At 52.2% G+C, this 21,451-nt stretch overlaps 1 protein-coding gene across 1 annotated transcript in view; it reads right to left on the bottom strand.

Annotated features, from left to right (window-relative positions):
• tert (telomerase reverse transcriptase) overlaps window positions 1-19,660 on the bottom strand; it is a 31,430-nt gene extending 11,770 nt beyond the window's left edge. Inside the window, exons 1-6 of the mRNA XM_042310127.1 lie at window positions 18,932-19,660; window positions 17,121-18,651; window positions 16,804-16,993; window positions 7,683-7,836; window positions 7,419-7,586; window positions 1,750-1,911 (exon numbers count right to left, since the gene is read on the bottom strand). Of these exons, the coding sequence (XP_042166061.1) occupies window positions 1,750-1,911; window positions 7,419-7,586; window positions 7,683-7,836; window positions 16,804-16,993; window positions 17,121-18,651; window positions 18,932-19,147 (2,421 nt within the window). The 5' untranslated portion in view covers window positions 19,148-19,660. The remainder of the gene's footprint in view (window positions 1-1,749; window positions 1,912-7,418; window positions 7,587-7,682; window positions 7,837-16,803; window positions 16,994-17,120; window positions 18,652-18,931) is intronic.
• Between the last annotated feature and the right edge of the window lie 1,791 nt (window positions 19,661-21,451).

Genomic DNA, 21,451 nt, shown 5'->3' with positions numbered 1-21,451 from the left:
GGTCTGGTAAGGGTGTGTGTGTGTGTGTGTGTGCTACCTGTCTGACAAAGGACTGGTAAGGGTGTGTGTGTGTGTGCTGTACCTCTCTGACAAAGGTCTGGTAAGGGTGTGTGTGTGTGTGCTGTACCTGTCTGACAAAGGTCTGGTAAGGGTGTGTGTGTGTGTGCTGTACCTGTCTGACAAAGGACTGGTAAGGGTGTGTGTGTGTGTGCTGTACCTCTCTGACAAAGGTCTGTTAAGGGTGTGTGTGTGTGTGCTGTACCTGTCTGACAAAGGACTGGTAAGGGGGTGTGTGTGTGTGTGCTGTACCTGTCTGACAAAGGACTGGTAAGGGTGTGTGTGTGTGTGTGTGCTGTACCTGTCTGACAAAGGACTGGTAAGGGGTGTGTGTGTGTGTGTGTGTGTGTGTGTGTGTGTGCTGTACCTGTCTGACAAAGGACTGGTAAGGGTGTGTGTGTGTGTGTGTGTGTGCTGTACCTGTCTGACAAAGGACTGGTAAGGGTGTGTGTGTGTGTGCTGTACCTGTCTGACAAAGGACTGGTAAGGGTGTGTGTGTGTGTGTGCTGTACCTGTCTGACAAAGGACTGGTAAGGGTGTGTGTGTGTGTGTGTGTGTGCTGTACCTGTCTGACAAAGGACTGGTAGGGTGTGTGTGTGTGTGTGCTGTACCTGTCTGACAAAGGTCTGGTAAGGGGTGTGTGTGTGTGTGTGTGCTGTACCTGTCTGACAAAGGACTGGTAAGGGTGTGTGTGTGTGTGCTGTACCTCTCTGACAAAGGTCTGGTAAGGGTGTGTGTGTGTGTGCTGTACCTGTCTGACAAAGGTCTGGTAAGGGTGTGTGTGTGTGTGCTGTACCTGTCTGACAAAGGACTGGTAAGGGTGTGTGTGTGTGTGCTGTACCTCTCTGACAAAGGTCTGTTAAGGGTGTGTGTGTGTGTGCTGTACCTGTCTGACAAAGGACTGGTAAGGGGTGTGTGTGTGTGTGCTGTACCTGTCTGACAAAGGACTGGTAAGGGTGTGTGTGTGTGCTGTACCTGTCTGACAAAGGACTGGTAAGGGTGTGTGTGTGTGCTGTGCCTGTCTGACAAAGGACTGGTAAGGGGTGTGTGTGTGTGTGTGCTGTACCTGTCTGACAAAGGTCTGGTAAGGGTGTGTGTGTGTGTGCTGTACCTGTCTGACAAAGGACTGGTAAGGTGTGTGTGTGTGTGTGTGTGTGTGTGTGTGTGTGTGTGTGTGTGTGTGTGTGTGTGTGTGTGTGTGTGCTGTACCTGTCTGACAAAGGACTGGTAAGGGTGTGTGTGTGTGTGTGTGTGTGTGCTGTACCTGTCTGACAAAGGACTGGTAAGGGTGTGTGTGTGTGTGTGTGCTGTACCTGTCTGACAAAGGACTGGTAAGGGTGTGTGTGTGTGTGTGTGTGTGTGCTGTACCTGTCTGACAAAGGACTGGTAAGGGTGTGTGTGTGTGTGTGTGTGCTGTACCTGTCTGACAAAGGACTGGTAAGGGTGTGTGTGTGTGTGCTGTACCTGTCTGACAAAGGTCTGGTAAGGGTGTGTGTGTGTGTGTGTGCTGTACCTGTCTGACAAAGGACTGGTAAGGGGTGTGTGTGTGTGTGTGTGCTCTACCTGTCTGACAAAGGACTGGTAAGGGTGTGTGTGTGTGCTGTACCTGTCTGACAAAGGACTGGTAAGGGTGTGTGTGTGTGCTGTACCTGTCTGACAAAGGACTGGTAAGGGTGTGTGTGTGTGCTGTACCTGTCTGACAAAGGTCTTCTTGAGGCCCTCATGGGTGTCGGCCCACACCTTGGCATAGCATCGCACTGAGAAAAGCTCTTCCTGTACATGTGACAGGACCTGACCAATCACCTCCAAGAGCTGAGTGTGGGGTAGACTGTCATAGGCCCCACTCACATCCACCTGAGAGAAGGGTGGTAAGAGACATTTAGGTGTATTTATGTTCCCTTACGTACTTTAACTAGTTGCACTTCGTTACAACACTGTATACAGCCATAATATTACATTTTAAAATGTCTCTATTCCTTTGAAACTTTTTGTGAGTCTAATAATGTTTGTTAATTTAGGACTATTTCACTTTTGTTTATTATCTATTTCACTTGGCGACGTTAACATGTTTCCCAATGAAGCCCTTTGAATTGAGAGAAAGAGAGATGAGGGGGGGTGGTAGAGAGATGGTGAAGAGAGAGGGGGTTGTAGAGAGAGATGGTGAAGAGAGAGGGGGTGGTAGAGAGAGATGGTGAAGAGAGAGGGGGTGGTAGAGAGAGATGGTGAAGAGAGAGGGGGGTTGTAGAGAGAGATGGTGAAGAGAGAAGAGAGATGGTGAAGAGAGGAGGGGGGTGGTAGAGAGAGATGGTGAAGAGAGAGGGGGGTGGTAGAGAGAGATGGTGAAGAGAGGGGGAGAGAGATGGTGAAGAGAGAGAGGGGGGTGGTAGAGAGAGATGGTGAAGAGAGGGGGGGTGGTAGAGAGATGGTGAAGAGAGGGGGTGGTAGAGAGATGGTGAAGAGAGGGGGGTTGTAGAGAGAGATGGTGAAGAGAGAGAGGGGGTGGTAGAGAGAGATGGTGAAGAGAGAGGGGGGGTGGTAGAGAGAGATGGTGAAGAGAGAGAGGGGGGGTGGTAGAGAGAGATGGTGAAGAGAGAGAGGGGGGTGGTAGAGAGAGATGGTGAAGAGAGAGAGGGGGGTGGTAGAGAGAGATGGTGAAGAGAGAGATGGTGAGATGGTGAGAGAGGGGGGGTGGTAGAGAGAGATGGTGAAGAGAGAGGGGGGTAGAGAGAGATGGTGAAAGAGAGGGGGGGGTAGAGAGAGATGGTGAAGAGAGAGGGGGTAGAGAGAGATGGTGAGAGAGAGGGGGTGGTAGAGAGAGATGGTGAAGAGAGAGAGGGGAGGGGTGGTAGAGAGAGATGGTGAAGAGAGAGGGGGTGGTAGAGAGAGATGGTGAAGAGAGAGAGGGGGGGGTGGTAGAGAGAGATGGTGAAGAGAGGGGGGTGGTAGAGAGAGATGGTGAAGAGAGAGGGGGTGGTAGAGAGAGAGGGTGAAGAGGGGGGTGGTAGAGAGAGATGGTGAAGAGAGAGAGGGGGTGGTAGAGAGAGATGGTGAAGAGAGAGAGGGGGGTGGTAGAGAGAGATGGTGAAGAGAGGGGGTTGTAGAGAGAGATGGTGAAGAGAGAGAGGGGGTTGTAGAGAGAGATGGTGAAGAGAGGGGGGTTGAGAGAGAGATGGTGAAGAGAGGGGGTTGTAGAGAGAGATGGTGAAGAGAGAGGGGGGTGGTAGAGAGAGATGGTGAAAGAGAGGGGGTGGTAGACAGAGATGGTGAAGAGAGAGGGGGTTGTAGAGAGATGGTGAAGAGAGAGGGGGTTGTAGAGAGAGATGGTGAAGAGAGAGGGGGGTTGTAGAGAGAGATGGTGAAGAGAGAGAGAGGGGGGTGGTAGAGAGAGATGGTGAAAGAGAGAGAGGGGGGTGGTAGAGAGAGATGGTGAAGAGAGAGAGAGGGGGTGGTAGAGAGATGGTGAAGAGAGAGGGGGTTGTAGAGAGAGATGGTGAAGAGAGAGAGGGGGTGGTAGAGAGAGATGGTGAAGAGAGAGGGGGGTAGAGAGAGATGGTGAAGAGAGAGGGGGTGGTAGAGAGAGATGGTGAAGAGAGAGAGGGGGTGGTAGAGAGAGATGGTGAAGAGAGGGGGGTGGTAGAGAGAGATGGTGAAGAGAGGGGGGTGGTAGAGAGAGATGGTGAAGAGAGGGGGGTGGTAGAGAGAGATGGTGAAGAGAGAGAGGGGGTGGTAGAGAGAGATGGTGAAGAGAGGGGGGTGGTAGAGAGAGATGGTGAAGAGAGAGAGAGGGGGTGGTAGAGAGAGATGGTGAAGAGAGAGGGGGGGTGGTAGAGAGAGATGGTGAAGAGAGGGGGTGGTAGAGATGGTGAAGAGAGAGAGAGGGGGTGGTAGAGAGAGATGGTGAAGAGAGGGGGGTGGTAGAGAGAGATGGTGAAGAGAGAGAGGGGGTGGTAGAGAGATGGTGAAGAGAGGGGGGGTAGAGAGAGGTGATGGTGAAGAGAGAGAGAGGGGGTGGTAGAGAGAGATGGTGAAGAGAGAGAGGGTGGTGGTAGAGAGAGACGGTGAAAGAGAGAGAGGGGGGTGGTAGAGAGAGATGGTGAAGAGAGAGGGGGGGGTGGTAGAGAGAGATGGTGAAGAGAGAGAGGGGGGGTGGTAGAGAGAGATGGTGAAGAGAGAGAGGGGGGTAGAGAGAGATGGTGAAGAGAGAGAGGGGGTGGTAGAGAGAGATGGTGAAGAGAGAGGGGGTGGTAGAGAGAGATGGTGAAGAGAGGGGGGTGGTAGAGAGAGATGGTGAAAGAGAGGGGGGTGGTAGAGAGAGATGGTGAAAGAGAGAGGGGGGTGGTAGAGAGAGATGGTGAAGAGAGAGAGGGGGTGGTAGAGAGAGATGGTGAAGAAGAGAGGGGGGTGGTAGAGAGAGATGGTGAAGAGAGAGGGGGTGGTAGAGAGAGATGGTGAAGAGAGAGGGGGGTGGTAGAGAGAGATGGTGAAGAGAGAGGGGGGTGGTAGAGAGAGATGGTGAAGAGAGAGGGGGGTGGTAGAGAGAGATGGTGAAGAGAGAGGGGGGTGGTAGAGAGAGATGGTGAAGAGAAAAAGAAAGAGCGAGCCCTCACGCCACTGGCTGAGTTATTGTTTTGTTTTGGGGAGGTGTTGTTGGTCAGTTTATCATCTCTGAAAATACCGCCGCATGGGCCGGCCGTGAGGCCCAATCACAGAACTACAATTAGAATCCCTGTTAATGCATTAGCATCTCTGTGGGCCGAGTCATAAAGACGTCATTTAACTTTAAAAAAATGAAATGACCTTTTACTGTGGCAGAGACAGCCATTATTGTTTTTGTATTCATCCAACACATTCCCCCGGCTCCAACCCGTGGTGAATGGGAAGAGACATCCGTTAACTAGGCAAGTCAGTTAAGAACAAAATCTTATTTTACAATGACGGCCTAGGGACAGTGGGTTAACTGGTCTAGGAACAGTGGGTTAACTGGTCTAGGAACAGTGGGTTAACTGGCCTAGGAACAGTGGGTTAACTGGTCTAGGGACAGTGGGTTAACTGGTCTAGGGACAGTGGGTTAACTGGTCTAGGGACAGTGGGTTAACTGGTCTAGGGACAGTGGGTTAACTGGTTTAGGAACAGTGGGTTAACTGGTCTAGGAACAGTGGGTTAACTGGTCTAGGGACAGTGGGTTAACTGGTCTAGGAACAGTGGGTTAACTGGTCTAGGAACAGTGGGTTAACTGGTCTAGGAACAGTGGATTAACTGGTCTAGGGACAGTGGGTTAACTGGTCTAGGGACAGTGGGTTAACTGGTCTAGGGACAGTGGGTTAACTGGTCTAGGGACAGTGGGTTAACTGGTCTAGGGACAGTGGGTTAACTGGTCTAGGGACAGTGGGTTAACTGGTCTAAGGACAGTGGGTTAACTGGTCTAGGGACAGTGGGTTAACTGGTCTAGGGACAGTGGGTTAACTGGTCTAGGGACAGTGGGTTAACTGGTCTAGGGACAGTGGGTTAACTGGTCTAGGGACAGTGGGTTAACTGGTCTAGGGACAGTGGGTTAACTGGTCTAGGGACAGTGGGTTAACTGGTCTAGGGACAGTGGGTTAACTGGCCTAGGGACAGTGGGTTAACTGGCCTAGGGACAGTGGGTTAACTGGTCTAGGGACAGTGGGTTAACTGGTCTAGGGACAGTGGGTTAACTGGTCTAGGGACAGTGGGTTAACTGGTCTAGGGACAGTGGGTTAACTGGTCTAGGGACAGTGGGTTAACTGGTCTAGGGACAGTGGGTTAACTGGTCTAGGGACAGTGGGTGAACTGGTCTAGGAACAGTGGGTTAACTGGTCTAGGAACAGTGGGTTAACTGGTCTAGGAACAGTGGGTTAACTGGTCTAGTGACAGTGGGTTAACTGCCTTGTTCAGGGGCAGAACGACAGATTTTTACCTTGTCAGCTCAGGGATTCGATCATTCAACCTTTCGGTTACTAGTCCAACGCTCTAACCACTAGGCTACCTGCTGGTTACTAGTCCAACGCTCTAACCACTAGGCTACCTGCTGGTTACTAGTCCAACGCTCTAACCACTAGGCTACCTGCTGGTTACTAGTCCAACGCTCTAACCACTAGGCTACCTGCTGGTTACTAGTCCAACGCTCTAACCACTAGGCTACCTGCTGGTTACTAGTCCAACGCTCTAACCACTAGGCTACCTGCTGGTTACTAGTCCAACGCTCTAACCACTAGGCTACCTGCTGGTTACTAGTCCAACGCTCTAACCACTAGGCTACCTGCTGGTTACTAGTCCAACGCTCTAACCACTAGGCTACCTGCTGGTTACTAGTCCAACGCTCTAACCACTAGGCTACCTGCTGGTTACTAGTCCAACGCTCTAACCACTAGGCTACCTGCTGGTTACTAGTCCAACGCTCTAACCACTAGGCTACCTGCTGGTTACTAGTCCAACGCTCTAACCACTAGGCTACCTGCTGGTTACTAGTCCAACGCTCTAACCACTAGGCTACCTGCTGGTTACTAGTCCAACGCTCTAACCACTAGGCTACCTGCTGGTTACTAGTCCAACGCTCTAACCACCAGGCTACCTGCTGGGCTAGTCCAACGCTCTAACCACTAGGCTACCTGCTGGTTACTAGTCCAACGCTCTAACCACTAGGCTACCTGCTGGTTACTAGTCCAACGCTCTAACCACTAGGCTACCTGCTGGTTACTAGTCCAACGCTCTAACCACTAGGCTACCTGCTGGTTACTAGTCCAACGCTCTAACCACTAGGCTACCTGCTGGTTACTAGTCCAACGCTCTAACCACTAGGCTACCTGCTGGTTACTAGTCCAACGCTCTAACCACTAGGCTACCTGCTGGTTACTAGTCCAACGCTCTAACCACTAGGCTACCTGCTGGTTACTAGTCCAACGCTCTAACCACTAGGCTACCTGCTGGTTACTAGTCCAACGCTCTAACCACTAGGCTACCTGCTGGTTACTAGTCCAACGCTCTAACCACTAGGCTACCTGCTGGTTACTAGTCCAACGCTCTAACCACTAGGCTACCTGCTGGTTACTAGTCCAACGCTCTAACCACTAGGCTACCTGCCGCCCCACAATGTACAGAACATACTGGATACAGTAATGATTAACAACGGTCTAATAGCATACAGTTCTCTTGACATTTTGTTTTCATTGTGATAGGCTCATGTTTTACCGGTAGGGCGTACCCCCACTATTTATTTTACCGGGACGCCGTACCGTACCAGCTTACTTTCACCCCTGGGGGGGGGGGAGAGAGAGCAAGTGGAGAGAAAATGAGATGAGGGAGTAAAAGGTATAGAACTATGGAATTGAAACGGTCAGATCAACCTTGACAAAGTAGAGCGGCTGTGGTTTGTCTTTCTGAGCAGGGGTGATGGAAGAGAGGACTCTGTGGATGTCGGTCAACCCCCACACTGTAGAGCCCAGGAGAGAAGGAGAGGACCGTACACAGACACCTAGCACATCTAACAGCTCCTTCACACGGGTCTGGAACAACTGGAGGGACAGACAACAGACACACATTGACAGCAAGACAGATACAAACATAAACTTCCGAAAACACTTCTGATTAAAAAGGGGTCAAAGTCACACCCTCGTTTTGGCGTCCGCCCCTATGACCCGTGTGATGGGTCTCATGCCTTCGGTCTTGGGGATGAAGCGGAGGCGGGAGGTGACAGTGGTTTTGGGGAGCGACGTCAGCTGGGCCAGGGTCAACTCTGACATCTGACCTTTAGAGAGGTGACCACTGGGAACAAGGTCATAAAAATTAGTCAACGCTGACCACAGAGTTAAAGTGAGCTATGTGTGAGCGGGAGTGAGACACAGCGAGACACAGAGACAGAGCGAGACACAGACAGAGCGAGAGACAGAGACAGAGACAGAGCGAGACAGAGACAGAGCGAGACACAGAGACAGAGCGAGAGACAGAGACAGAGCGAGACACAGAGACAGAGCGAGAGACAGCGACAGAGCGAGAGACAGAGACAGAGCGAGACACAGAGACAGAGCGAGAGACAGCGAGACACAGACACAGAGCGAGACACAGACAGAGCGAGAGACAGCGAGACAGACACAGAGCGAGACACAGACAGAGCGAGAGACAGAGACAGAGCGAGAGACAGCGAGACACAGACACAGAGCGAGACACAGAGACAGAGCGAGACACAGACAGAGCGAGACACAGACAGAGCGAGACACAGAGACAGACACAGAGACAGAGCGAGACACAGAGACAGAGCGAGACACAGATACAGAGCGAGACACAGAGACAGAGCGAGACACAGAGACAGAGAGAGACACAGAGACAGAGAGAGACACAGAGAGAGAAACAGAGACAGAGAGAGACACAGAGACAGAGAGAGACACAGACAGAGAGAGACACAGACAGAGAGAGACACAGACAGAGAGAGACACAGACAGAGAGAGACACAGAGACAGAGAGAGACACAGACAGAGAGAGACACAGAGACAGAGAGAGACACAGAGACAGAGCGAGAGACAGAGACAGAGCGAGAGACAGAGACAGAGCGAGACACAGAGCGAGACACAGCGACAGAGCGAGAAACAGAGACAGAGAGAGACAGAGACAGAGAGAGACACAGAGACAGAGAGACAGAGAGAGACACAGAGACAGAGAGACAGAGAGACAGAGAGAGACACAGAGACAGAGCGAGACACAGAGACAGAGCGAGACACAGAGACAGAGCGAGACACAGAGACAGAGCGAGACACAGAGCGAGAGACAGAGACAGAGCGAGAGACAGAGACAGAGACAGAGCGAGAGACGGAGACAGAGCGAGAGACGGAGACAGAGCGAGAGACAGAGACAGAGCGAGAGACAGAGCGAGAGACAGAGCGAGAGACAGAGCGAGAGACAGAGCGAGAGACAGAGCGAGAGACAGAGACAGAGCGAGAGACAGAGCGAGAGACAGAGCGAGAGACAGAGCGAGAGACAGAGCGAGAGACAGAGCGAGAGACAGAGCGAGAGACAGAGCGAGAGACAGAGCGAGAGACAGAGCGAGAGACAGAGCGAGACACAGAGCGAGAGACAGAGCGAGACACAGAGCGAGACACAGCGACAGAGCGCGACACAGCGACAGAGCGCGACACAGCGACAGAGCGCGACACAGCGACAGAGCGCGACACAGCGACAGAGCGAGACACAGCGACAGAGCGAGACACAGCGACAGAGCGAGACACAGCGACAGAGCGAGACACAGCGACAGAGCGAGACACAGCGACAGAGCGAGACACAGCGACAGAGCGAGACACAGCGACAGAGCGAGACACAGCGACAGAGCGAGACACAGCGACAGAGCGAGACACAGCGACAGAGCGAGACACAGAGACAGAGCGAGACACAGAGACAGAGCGAGACACAGAGACAGAGACAGAGCGAGACACAGAGACAGAGCGAGACACAGAGACAGAGACAGAGCGAGACACAGAGACAGAGCGAGAGACAGAGCGAGAGACAGAGCGAGAGACAGCGAGACAGAGCGAGACACAGAGACAGAGCGAGACAGAGACAGAGCGAGACAGAGACAGAGCGAGACAGAGACAGAGCGAGACAGAGACAGAGCGAGACAGAGACAGAGACAGAGAGAGACACAGAGACAGAGAGACACACAGAGACAGAGCGAGACAGAGCGACAGAGCGAGACACAGAGACAGAGCGAGACACAGCGACAGAGAGAGACACAGAGAGAGACACAGAGACAGACACAGAGACAGAGAGAGACAGAGACAGAGAGAGACACAGAGACAGAGAGAGACACAGAGACAGAACGAGACAGAGACCGAGACAGAACGAGACACAGCGACAGAGCGAGACACAGCGACAGAGAGAGACACAGCGACAGAGAGAGACACAGAGACAGAGAGAGACACAGAGACAGAGAGAGACACAGAGACAGACACAGAGAGAGACAGAGACAGAGAGAGACACAGAGACAGAGAGAGACACAGAGACAGAACGAGACAGAGACCGAGACAGAACGAAACACAGCGACAGAGCGAGACACAGCGACAGAGCGAGACACAGAGACAGAGCGAGACACAGAGACAGAGCGAGAGACAGAGACAGCGAGACACAGAGCGAGAAACAGAGACACAGCGAGACACAGCGACAGAGCGAGACACAGAGCGAGACACAGCGAGACACAGCGAGAGACAGAGCGAGACACAGAGACGAGACACAGCGACAGAGCGAGAAACAGCGACAGAGCGAGACACAGCGACAGAGCGAGACACAGAGACAGAGCGAGACACAGAGACAGAGACAGAGCGAGACACAGAGAGAGACAGCGAGACACAGAGACAGAGCGAGACACAGAGACAGAGCGAGACACAGAGACAGAGCGAGACACAGAGACAGAGCGAGACACAGAGACAGAGCGAGACACAGAGACAGAGAGAGACACAGAGACAGAGCGAGTCACAGAGACAGAGCGAGAGACAGAGCGAGACAGAGACAGAGCGAGACACAGAGCGCGACACAGCGACAGAGCGCGACAGAGCGAGACACAGCGACAGAGCGAGACACAGCGACAGAGCGAGACACAGCGACAGAGCGAGACACAGAGACAGAGCGAGACACAGCGACAGAGCGAGACAGAGACAGAGCGAGACACAGCGACAGAGCGAGACACAGAGACAGAGCGAGACACAGCGACAGCGAGAGACAGAGACAGCGAGACAGAGACAGCGAGACACAGCGACAGAGCGAGACAGAGACAGAGCGAGACACAGAGACAGAGCGAGACACAGAGACAGAGAGAGACACAGAGACAGAGCGAGACACAGAGACAGAGACAGAGCGAGACACAGAGAGAGACAGCGAGACAGAGACAGAGCGAGACACAGAGACAGAGCGAGACACAGAGACAGAGAGAGACACAGAGACAGAGCGAGACACAGAGACAGAGCGAGAGAGAGAGACAGAGCGAGAGACAGAGCGAGACACAGCGACAGAGCGCGACACAGCAACAGAGCGAGACACAGAGACAGAGCGAGACACAGAGACAGACACAGAGACAGAGCGAGACACAGAGACAGAGCGAGACACAGAGACAGAGACAGAGAGAGACACAGAGCGAGAGACAGAGAGAGACACAGAGACAGAGCGAGACAGAGACAGAGACAGAGCGAGAGACAGAGACAGAGCGAGACAGAGCGAGACACAGAGACAGAGCGAGACACAGAGACAGAGCGAGACACAGAGACAGAGCGAGACACAGAGACAGAGCGAGACACAGAGACAGAGCGAGACACAGAGACAGAGCGAGACACAGAGACAGAGCGAGACACAGAGACAGAGCGAGACACAGCGACAGAGCGAGAAACAGCGAGACACAGAGCGAGACACAGCGACAGAGCGAGACACAGAGCGAGACACAGAGACAGACAGAGAGAGACAGAGACAGACACAGAGACAGAGAGAGACACAGAGACAGAACGAGACAGAGACCGAGACACAGCGACAGAGCGAGACACAGAGACAGAGCGAGACACAGAGACAGAGCGAGACACAGCGACAGAGCGAGACACAGCGACAGAGCGAGACACAGCGACAGAGACAGACACAGCGACAGAGACAGAGCGAGACACAGAGACAGAGCGAGACACAGCGACAGAGACAGAGCGAGACACAGAGACAGAGCGAGACACAGCGACAGAGCGAGACACAGCGACAGAGCGAGACACAGCGACAGAGACAGACACAGCACAGAGACAGAGCGAGACACAGAGACAGAGCGAGACACAGAGACAGAGCGAGACAGAGACAGAGCGAGACACAGAGACAGACACAGAGACAGAGCGAGACACAGAGACAGAGACAGAGCGAGACACAGAGACAGAGCGAGAGACAGCGAGACAGAGACAGAGCGAGACACAGAGACAGACACAGAGACAGAGCGAGACACAGAGACAGAGCGAGACACAGAGACAGAGACAGAGAGAGACACAGAGCGAGAGACAGAGAGAGACACAGAGACAGAGCGAGACAGAGACAGAGCGAGAGACAGAGACAGAGCGAGACAGAGCGAGACACAGAGACAGAGCGAGACACAGAGACAGAGCGAGACACAGAGACAGAGCGAGACACAGAGACAGAGCGAGACACAGAGACAGAGCGAGACACAGAGACAGAGCGAGACACAGAGACAGAGCGAGACACAGACAGAGCGAGACACAGACAGAGCGAGACACAGAGACAGAGCGAGACACAGAGACAGAGCGAGACACAGCGAGACACAGAGCGAGACACAGCGACAGAGCGAGACACAGAGCGAGACACAGAGACAGACAGAGACAGAGAGAGACAGAGACAGACACAGAGACAGAGACAGAGCGAGACACAGAGACAGAGCGAAACACAGAGACAGAGCGAGACACAGAGACAGAGCGAGACACAGAGACAGAGCGAGACACAGAGCGAGACACAGAGACAGAGCGAGACACAGCGACAGAGCGAGAAACAGCGAGACACAGAGCGAGACACAGCGACAGAGCGAGACACAGAGCGAGACACAGCGAGACACAGCGAGACACAGAGCGAGACACAGCGACAGAGCGAGACACAGAGCGAGACACAGAGACAGACAGAGACAGAGAGAGACAGAGACAGACACAGAGACAGAGAGAGACACAGAGACAGAACGAGACAGAGACCGAGACAGAACGAGACACAGCGACAGAGCGAGACACAGCGACAGAGCGAGACACAGCGACAGAGCGAGAGACAGAGACAGCGAGACACAGAGCGAGAAACAGAGACACAGCGAGACACAGCGACAGAGCGAGACACAGAGCGAGACACAGCGAGACACAGCGAGAGACAGAGCGAGACACAGAGACGAGACACAGAGACAGAGCGAGACACAGAGACAGAGTGAGACACAGAGACAGAGCGAGACACAGCGACAGAGCGAGACACAGCGACAGAGCGAGACACAGAGACAGAGCGAGACACAGAGCGAGACACAGAGACAGAGCGAGACCGAGACACAGAGACAGAGACAGAGCGAGACACAGAGACAGAGACAGAGCGAGACACAGAGACAGAGCGAGAGACAGCGAGACAGAGACAGAGCGAGACACAGAGACAGAGCGAGACACAGAGACAGAGCGAGACACAGAGACAGAGCGAGACACAGAGACAGAGCGAGACACAGAGACAGAGCGAGACACAGAGACAGAGCGAGAGTCACAGAGAGAGCGAGAGACAGAGACATAGCGAGAGACAGAGACAGAGCGAGAGACAGAGACAGAGCGAGAGACAGAGCGAGACAGAGACAGAGCGCGACACAGAGCGCGACACAGCGACAGAGCGCGACACAGAGACAGAGCGAGACACAGAGACAGAGCGAGACACAGAGACACAGCGACAGAGCGAGACACAGCGACAGAGCGAGACACAGCGACAGAGCGAGACACAGCGACAGAGCGAGACAGAGACAGAGCGAGACACAGAGACAGAGACAGAGCGAGACACAGCGACAGAGCGAGACACAGCGACAGAGCGAGACACAGCGACAGAGCGAGACACAGCGACAGAGCGAGACACAGCGACAGAGCGAGACACAGCGACAGAGCGAGACACAGAGACAGAGCGAGACACAGAGAGAGACACAGAGACAGAGAGAGACACAGAGACAGAGACAGAGCGAGACACAGAGACAGAGCGAGAGACAGCGAGACAGAGACAGAGCGAGACACAGAGACAGAGAGAGAGACAGAGACAGAGAGAGACACAGAGACAGAGCGAGACACAGAGACAGAGCGAGACACAGAGACACAGAGACAGAGCGAGACAGAGACAGAGCGAGACACAGAGCGAGAGACAGAGCGAGACACAGAGACAGAGCGAGACAGAGCGAGACACAGCGACAGAGCGAGACACAGAGACAGAGCGAGACACAGAGACAGAGCGAGACACAGAGACAGAGCGAGACAGAGACAGAGCGAGACACAGAGACAGAGAGAGACACAGAGACACAGAGAGACACAGAGACACAGAGACAGAGCGAGACAGAGACAGAGCGAGACACAGACAGAGACAGAGCGAGACACAGAGACAGAGCGAGACAGAGCGAGAGACAGAGACAGAGCGAGACAGAGCGAGACACAGCGACAGAGCGAGACACAGAGACAGAGCGAGACACAGAGACAGAGCGAGACACAGAGACAGAGCGAGACACAGAGACAGAGCGAGACACAGAGACAGAGCGAGACACAGAGACAGAGCGAGACACAGAGACAGAGCGAGAAACAGCGAGACACAGAGCGAGACACAGCGACAGAGAGAGACACAGAGACAGAGAGAGACACAGAGACAGAACGAGACAGAGACCGAGACAGAACGAGACACAGCGACAGAGCGAGACACAGCGACAGAGCGAGACACAGAGACAGAGCGAGAGACAGAGACAGAGCGAGAGACAGCGACAGAGCGAGACACAGCGACAGAGCGAGACACAGCGACAGAGCGAGACACAGAGACAGAGCGAGACACAGCGACAGAGCGAGACACAGAGACAGAGCGAGACAGACAGAGCGAGACACAGACAGAGCGAGACACAGCAACAGAGCGAGAAACAGCGAGACACAGCGAGACACAGCGACAGAGCGAGACAGCGCGAGACACAGCGAGAGACAGAGCGAGACACAGAGACAGAGCGAGACACAGAGAGAGACACAGAGACAGAGAGAGACACAGAGACAGAGACAGAGCGAGACACAGAGACAGAGCGAGAGACAGCGAGACAGAGACAGAGCGAGACACAGAGACAGAGAGAGACACAGAGACAGAGCGAGACACAGAGACAGAGAGAGACACAGAGACAGAGCGAGACACAGAGACAGAGCGAGACACAGAGACAGAGAGAGACACAGAGCGAGAGACAGAGCGAGACACAGAGACAGAGCGAGACAGAGCGAGAGACAGAGACAGAGCGAGACACAGAGACAGAGAGAGACACAGAGCGAGAGACAGAGCGAGACACAGAGACAGAGCGAGACAGAGCGAGAGACAGAGACAGAGCGAGACAGAGCGAGACAGAGCGAGACACAGCGACAGAGCGAGACACAGCGACAGAGCGAGACACAGAGACAGAGCGAGACACAGAGACAGAGCGAAACACAGAGACAGAGCGAAACACAGAGACAGAGCGAGACACAGCAACAGAGCGAGACACAGCGACAGAGCGAGACACAGCGACAGAGCGAGAAACAGCGAGACACAGGGACAGACACAGAGACAGAGAGAGACACAGAGACAGAGAGAGACACAGAGACAGAGAGAGACAGAGACAGAGAGAGACACAGAGACAGAGAGAGACACAGAGACAGAGACAGAACGAGACAGAGACCGAGACAGAACGAGACACAGCGACAGAGCGAGACACAGCGAGACAAAGAGACAGAGCGAGACACAGCGAGCGATAGAGCGAGACACAGACACAGAGCGAGACACAGCGAGCGACAGAGCGAGACACAGAGACAGAGCGAGACACAGCGACAGAGCGAGACACAGCGACAGAGCGAGAGACAGCGAGACACAGCGACAGAGCGACAGAGCGAGACAGCGAGACACAGCGACAGAGCGAGACACAGAGACAGAGCGAGACACAGAGACAGAGCGAGACACAGAGACAGAGCGAGACACAGCGACAGAGCGAGACACAGAGAGACACAGAGACACAGCGAGACACAGCGACAGAGCGAGACACAGAGACAGAGCGAGACACAGAGACAGAGCGAGACACAGCGACAGAGCGAGACACAGCGACAGAGCGAGACACAGCGACAGAGCGAGACACAGCGACAGAGCGAGACACAGAGACAGAGCGAGACACAGCGACAGCGAGAGACAGAGACAGCGAGACACAGAGACAGCGAGACACAGCGACAGAGCGAGACACAGAGACAGCGAGACACAGCGACAGAGCGAGACACAGCGACAGAGCGAGACAGAGACAGAGCGAGACACAGAGACAGAGCGAGACACAGAGACAGCGAGACACAGAGCAAGAAACAGAGACACAGCGAGACACAGAGACAGAGCGAGAGACAGAGACAGAGCGAGAGACAGCGAGACAGAGCGAGACACAGAGACAGAGCGAGACACAGCGACAGAGCGAGACACAGCGACAGAGCGAGACACAGAGACAGAGCGAGACACAGAGCAAGAAACAGAGACACAGCGAGACACAGAGACAGAGACAGCGAGACACAGAGCAAGAAACAGAGACACAGCGAGACACAGCGACAGCGAGACACAGCGACAGCGAGACACAGCGACAGAGCGAGAGACAGAGACAGCGAGACACAGAGCAAGAAACAGAGACACAGCGAGACACAGCGAGACACAGCGAGACACAGCGACAGCGAGACACAGCGACAGAGCGAGACACAGCGACAGAGCGAGACACAGAGACAGAGCGAGACACAGCGACAGAGCGAGACACAGAGACAGCGAGACACAGAGACAGCGAGACACAGAGACAGAGCAAGACACAGAGACAGAGACACAGCGAGACACAGCGACAGAGCGAGACACAGCGAGACAGAGCGAGACACAGAGCGACACAGCGAGACACAGAGCGACAGATTTTGTTCAAGTCTTGAGTGACTAAACAACTGAGGGCTGTGTATGATAGTGAGACAGATAAAATGATCATATTCGTACATGTGTAACTGTGTATAATACCTGAAAGCCAGCTCCTGCAGCTTGGCCCAGACCTGGTATCTGTAGAAGCGCAGTGCGTTCTTCTGTCCCATGCTCTCTGTGACATAGAACATAGCTCTCACCAGGCCTAGCACATAGCCATCCAGCAGCCAAGCCAGGAGCTGGCCTAGCACTCGCGTCCGATACGACAGCTCACTGGGCGGGCAGCGGCCTGGGGATGAGAGGGGTTAGAATGGGTGGTAAGTAACAGATTTAATGGAAGCTGGATGGAGAAGGAGAGAGAGAGAAGGGGTGGGGCAAAGTTAAGAGTCTGGGAAAGTAGTGGAAGAGGAACTGACCTGTCTGGCTGATCTTCAGCCAATCACAGTCATTCACCTTCATCTTCCACATCAGCTCAGCCAATGACATCCTCTCAAACTTGCCCATGGACAGGAAGTTCCTGACTGTGGACAGGAATTTGAATCGGTTATGGTCCGACCCCCAGAACTGCGAGGGGACCACCGCGTTGAGGCACTCTCTGACAAAGAGGTACACCCGGTGAGGTGCACTGTGCTGGGACAGGAGGGAGGCCATATCCCCCTGTCCCACTGCTGGACAAACCCTCTGCAGTATCTTAGAATAGGGACACCTCCTGTGTCGACGTAACAACTGACAAAACAGAGGCACCAAGGTGAAAAACCTTCTGGGGAGTCTCTCAGGCTTCCTTCCTGTTCCGTTCAGATAGGCCACGCCTTCAAAGAAGACCAGTCTCACCAAGTCTCGCCCCTGCAGACGCCTGGGCCCCTCGTCCCTACTTTTCCTCTTCCTGTTTAGTAGGAAGCGGCGCATGCCCCGCCCTCCGTAGAGCATGCCCAGGGTGCGGATGAAACACTGGGAGTGGGGGAGTGGTGGGAACGACCCTGTTCTCCAACTAGGACCCCCCTCTACATGGACGGTGGCCGATACGGGTCCAGACTGTTCTTCTACTGGTCTTGGGACTACAGCCGCTGGCCTTCTATGTCCTGTTTTCATTGACATCTGCTCGATATTTCCTGTGCCGTCGGAGACCTGTTTAGAGCTCTCGGCGGGCGCTATGGTGACCATCACAGCCTCCAACGGTCTTCCGGGTCCAGCCAGTTGCTCCATTGGCTTCCTGAGACGTTCCATTTCTGCTGACACCGGTTCCACATTGCTAGAACCATTGAAAACCTGTAGGTTCTGTGTGGGTCCCTTGGTGAGAGAAATAACCTCCACTGGTCTCTTGACCCCATTTGTTTCCAGTGTTCTGTGCTTACGACTGCTAGTCCCACTGGAGACTGTGGGAGCTTCTCTTTGAGTGCATCTCCTTTTTCCAGGCAAACACCCATCTCCTTCCACCTCCTCCCTCTTCCTCTTCCCTCCCAAACTGACCTCTTCTCCCTTCCTTTTCCCAGTGTCTCTACCTCCATCCCTTCTCCTTTTTCTCCCATCAGAACCCTGAAATACCCATCCCCCGTTTCTGACCTCCTTACTTCTCCCTCTGCTGTTCCTAGTAGTACCATTCCGTTTGTATCCCAGGTGGAACCTAGAGATACCCGTTGACATGGAAACGCGGTCGTACACGGGCACGCCGCACACCTGGAACGCGGACGACGGCGGCACCGTCACGAACAAGGCACAGCTCTCCAGGAGGTACTTGGAGACGTCGGTGCCGAGGCGCTGGCAGATCCTCTTCCATAAGTCGCTGCCGTGGATGTACGCGGCACTCTGAGTGATCTCGCCATGAAACTTAAACTGGTCGGCGTCGCGGTCCTGGAACGTGTAACCATAACCGTACGCCAGGACATTCCTTTTCTTTGTCCTCTTGGTGTTGTTCAACACGAACGCCAACAGCTCAGGCACGGTGCTGATCTAAGGAGGACATTTAAATCAAAACACCAACATAACTGGCACAATGTTTTGTGTGTGTCTGTCTCTGTGCATTTTAATCCATGGCTTTTGGGGGTCAAACATAGCACTGTAAAACAATACAAAACACCTCTCTTAAAGTCAAAAGTCAGTTCAAAACGTTGCATTTCATTGCAAATATTGAACTAAGCTGGCTAAGTAAAAACTCGGCTACTCCATGCTGTTAGATAGCTAGTTACTTAGACTATGCTTTAGTTATGTAACTAGCCAACTACACATGTACCTGATTGCAGCTGGGGACGTCCTGTAGGGTTTTATCCGTGCAGACAAACACTCCCCGGACAAACGATATGAAGCGCGTTGTATCTGTCGGTTCGATGAGCACCGCTCTCTGTCCCTCTCTGAATACAGTATGGTCTGCAAACTCCTCCAGGGTCTCGACGTGCCGATACAGAGAGCTGAGTATGCCGAGCACACGCGTCATATCGCCACTGGGCATTTTGAGCGGATATCCTAGTTACTTACTACTGCTTATCTCGTAGTAAAGCTGCATTGTTGTGCCCATTTATTTAATGTCACTCTGTGTAGCCTAGAGATGTTGTTTGTCTGTTTCGGAATGCGACAACCAGCGATGCACCGTTCATACTTGTTCCTGATCCCACTTTCAGGCGCTCAACGAATCGGAAGCTAGAAAACGTCACCCTCTAACGTTTGTCCAAAATCAAGGTTTATTGGTCGCGTTATACGGTTTAGCAGATGCTATAACGAGTGTAGCGAAATGCTCATGTTACCAGCTCCTAACAATGCAGTGAATTGTTCACAATAATAAAAGTACACTATAATAATAATGAACTAGAAATAGAGAAATGTCGGAGAGAATGAACCCAAATTGCATTCTCAAGCACCGGAAGCAGACATTCAACTTGCTATTCGTCTGCTTCTCAAGTTTAATAATGTCCAAATAAATTCGGTACCAAGGAATGGACTTTCGCTGAGCAACTATTTTTATAATGGTCATTATGTACTTCTAAAAAAAGGCCTAAATAAAAATTACATGCAAACCCCCCAAAAAAATCCCGTGTCTGAATTAAAATCCAAGTAATTGTTTATGATCTATTCTGCACCCCCAATAAAATCACTCGGTTTATTTAGAAATATGCCATCACTGTAAAAAATAAACATATATATATTTTTTAAAGTATATTGTCTACTTAATCTACTTTGATGAAATATGATTCCGTGTAGGGCAGTGAAACAACAGATAGATATGTCGTTCATAAAGTGTCGTAGGTGAGACAGTGATTTCCTGCTGCGGAATCAGCCGACCTGTGCTTGCCAGTAATGACCAGTGTTGACAACTCATTTTCAGGGGAAGTTGCTACAAGCAGGTTTTAAAAATATACATTTTTTTTTAACAAATATCAACAAACAAAAGAGGAATAGTCACATGCAAACAAGCATACAAACTATTTTCATTGCAGGAATCCTAAACAAACAAATCATATTCATTACTAATACAAGTTTTAATTGCCTTTTTGTTTTTCATTTTAGTTAAAGTGGTGCCATATTGTTTTAAACTCATTTATAAATTGAAAAAAGTTAGGTTTTTGAATTAGACCATTTGTGAATGTGAAATTTACCTAGTATTATTAGCAGTTGAATTAAATATACTACATTGCTAGAGGCAGGTTGATTTGTTGCTAAATGATGTTGTGGTATCATTACGTAGAATACACAATAACGTTGACTGCCATCTCGGCAAAACAAATAATATTTGATCAGGTACAGAGACACCCACTGGCCATCTCGGCAAAACAAATTATATTTGTTCAGGTACAGAGACACCCACTGGCCATCTCGCAAAACAAATTATATTTGCAAAACAAATTATATTTGTTCAGGTACAGAGACACCCACTGGCCATCTACAGAGACACCCACTGGCCATCTCGGCAAAACAAATATTTGTTCAGGTACAAAACAAATTATATTTGTTCAGGTACAGAGACACCCACTGGCCATCTCGGCAAAACAAATATTTGTTCAGGTACAGAGACACCCACTGGCCATCTCGGCAAAACAAATATTTGTTCAGGTACAGAGACACCCACTGGCCATCTCGGCAAAACAAATATTTGTTCAGGTACAGACTCCCACTCTTGTCTGTACACTTTTTGATTGACACATGTTGATTGATTTTGTAAGTTCTGTTCAAGATCAAAACATTTGTGAGCAACTAAATTCATTGGGTTTGTCTCGTTGAACCAATACTACTGCTGCTGCTCGTTGAACCCTTACTACTACTGCTGCTGCTCGTTGAACCCTTACTACTACTACTGCTGCTGCTCGTTGAACCCATACTACTGCTGCTGCTCGTTGAACCCTTACTACTACTGCTGCTGCTCGTTGAACCCATACTACTGCTGCTGCTGCTCGTTGAACCCATACTACTACTGCTGCTGCTCGTTGAACCCGTACTACTACTGCTGCTGCTCGTTGAACCCTTACTACTGCTCATTGAACCCATACTACTGCTGCTGCTGCTCGTTGAACCCTTACTACTACTGCTGCTGCTCGTTGAACCCTTACTACTACTACTGCTGCTGCTCGTTGAACCCTTACTACTACTGCTGCTGCTCGTTGAACCCTTACTACTACTACTGCTGCTGCTCGTTGAACCCTTACTACTGCTCATTGAACCCATACTACTGCTGCTGCTGCTCGTTGAACCCTTACTACTACTGCTGCTGCTCGTTGAACCCTTACTACTACTACTGCTGCTGCTCGTTGAACCCTTACTACTA

This window comes from Oncorhynchus tshawytscha, linkage group LG31 (genome assembly GCF_018296145.1).
Source record: "Oncorhynchus tshawytscha isolate Ot180627B linkage group LG31, Otsh_v2.0, whole genome shotgun sequence".
In the NCBI taxonomy this organism is placed as follows: Eukaryota; Metazoa; Chordata; class Actinopteri; order Salmoniformes; family Salmonidae; genus Oncorhynchus; species Oncorhynchus tshawytscha.
The sequence above is the reverse complement of the archived record's forward strand: the minus strand, read 5'-3'. Positions and strand labels throughout refer to the sequence as shown.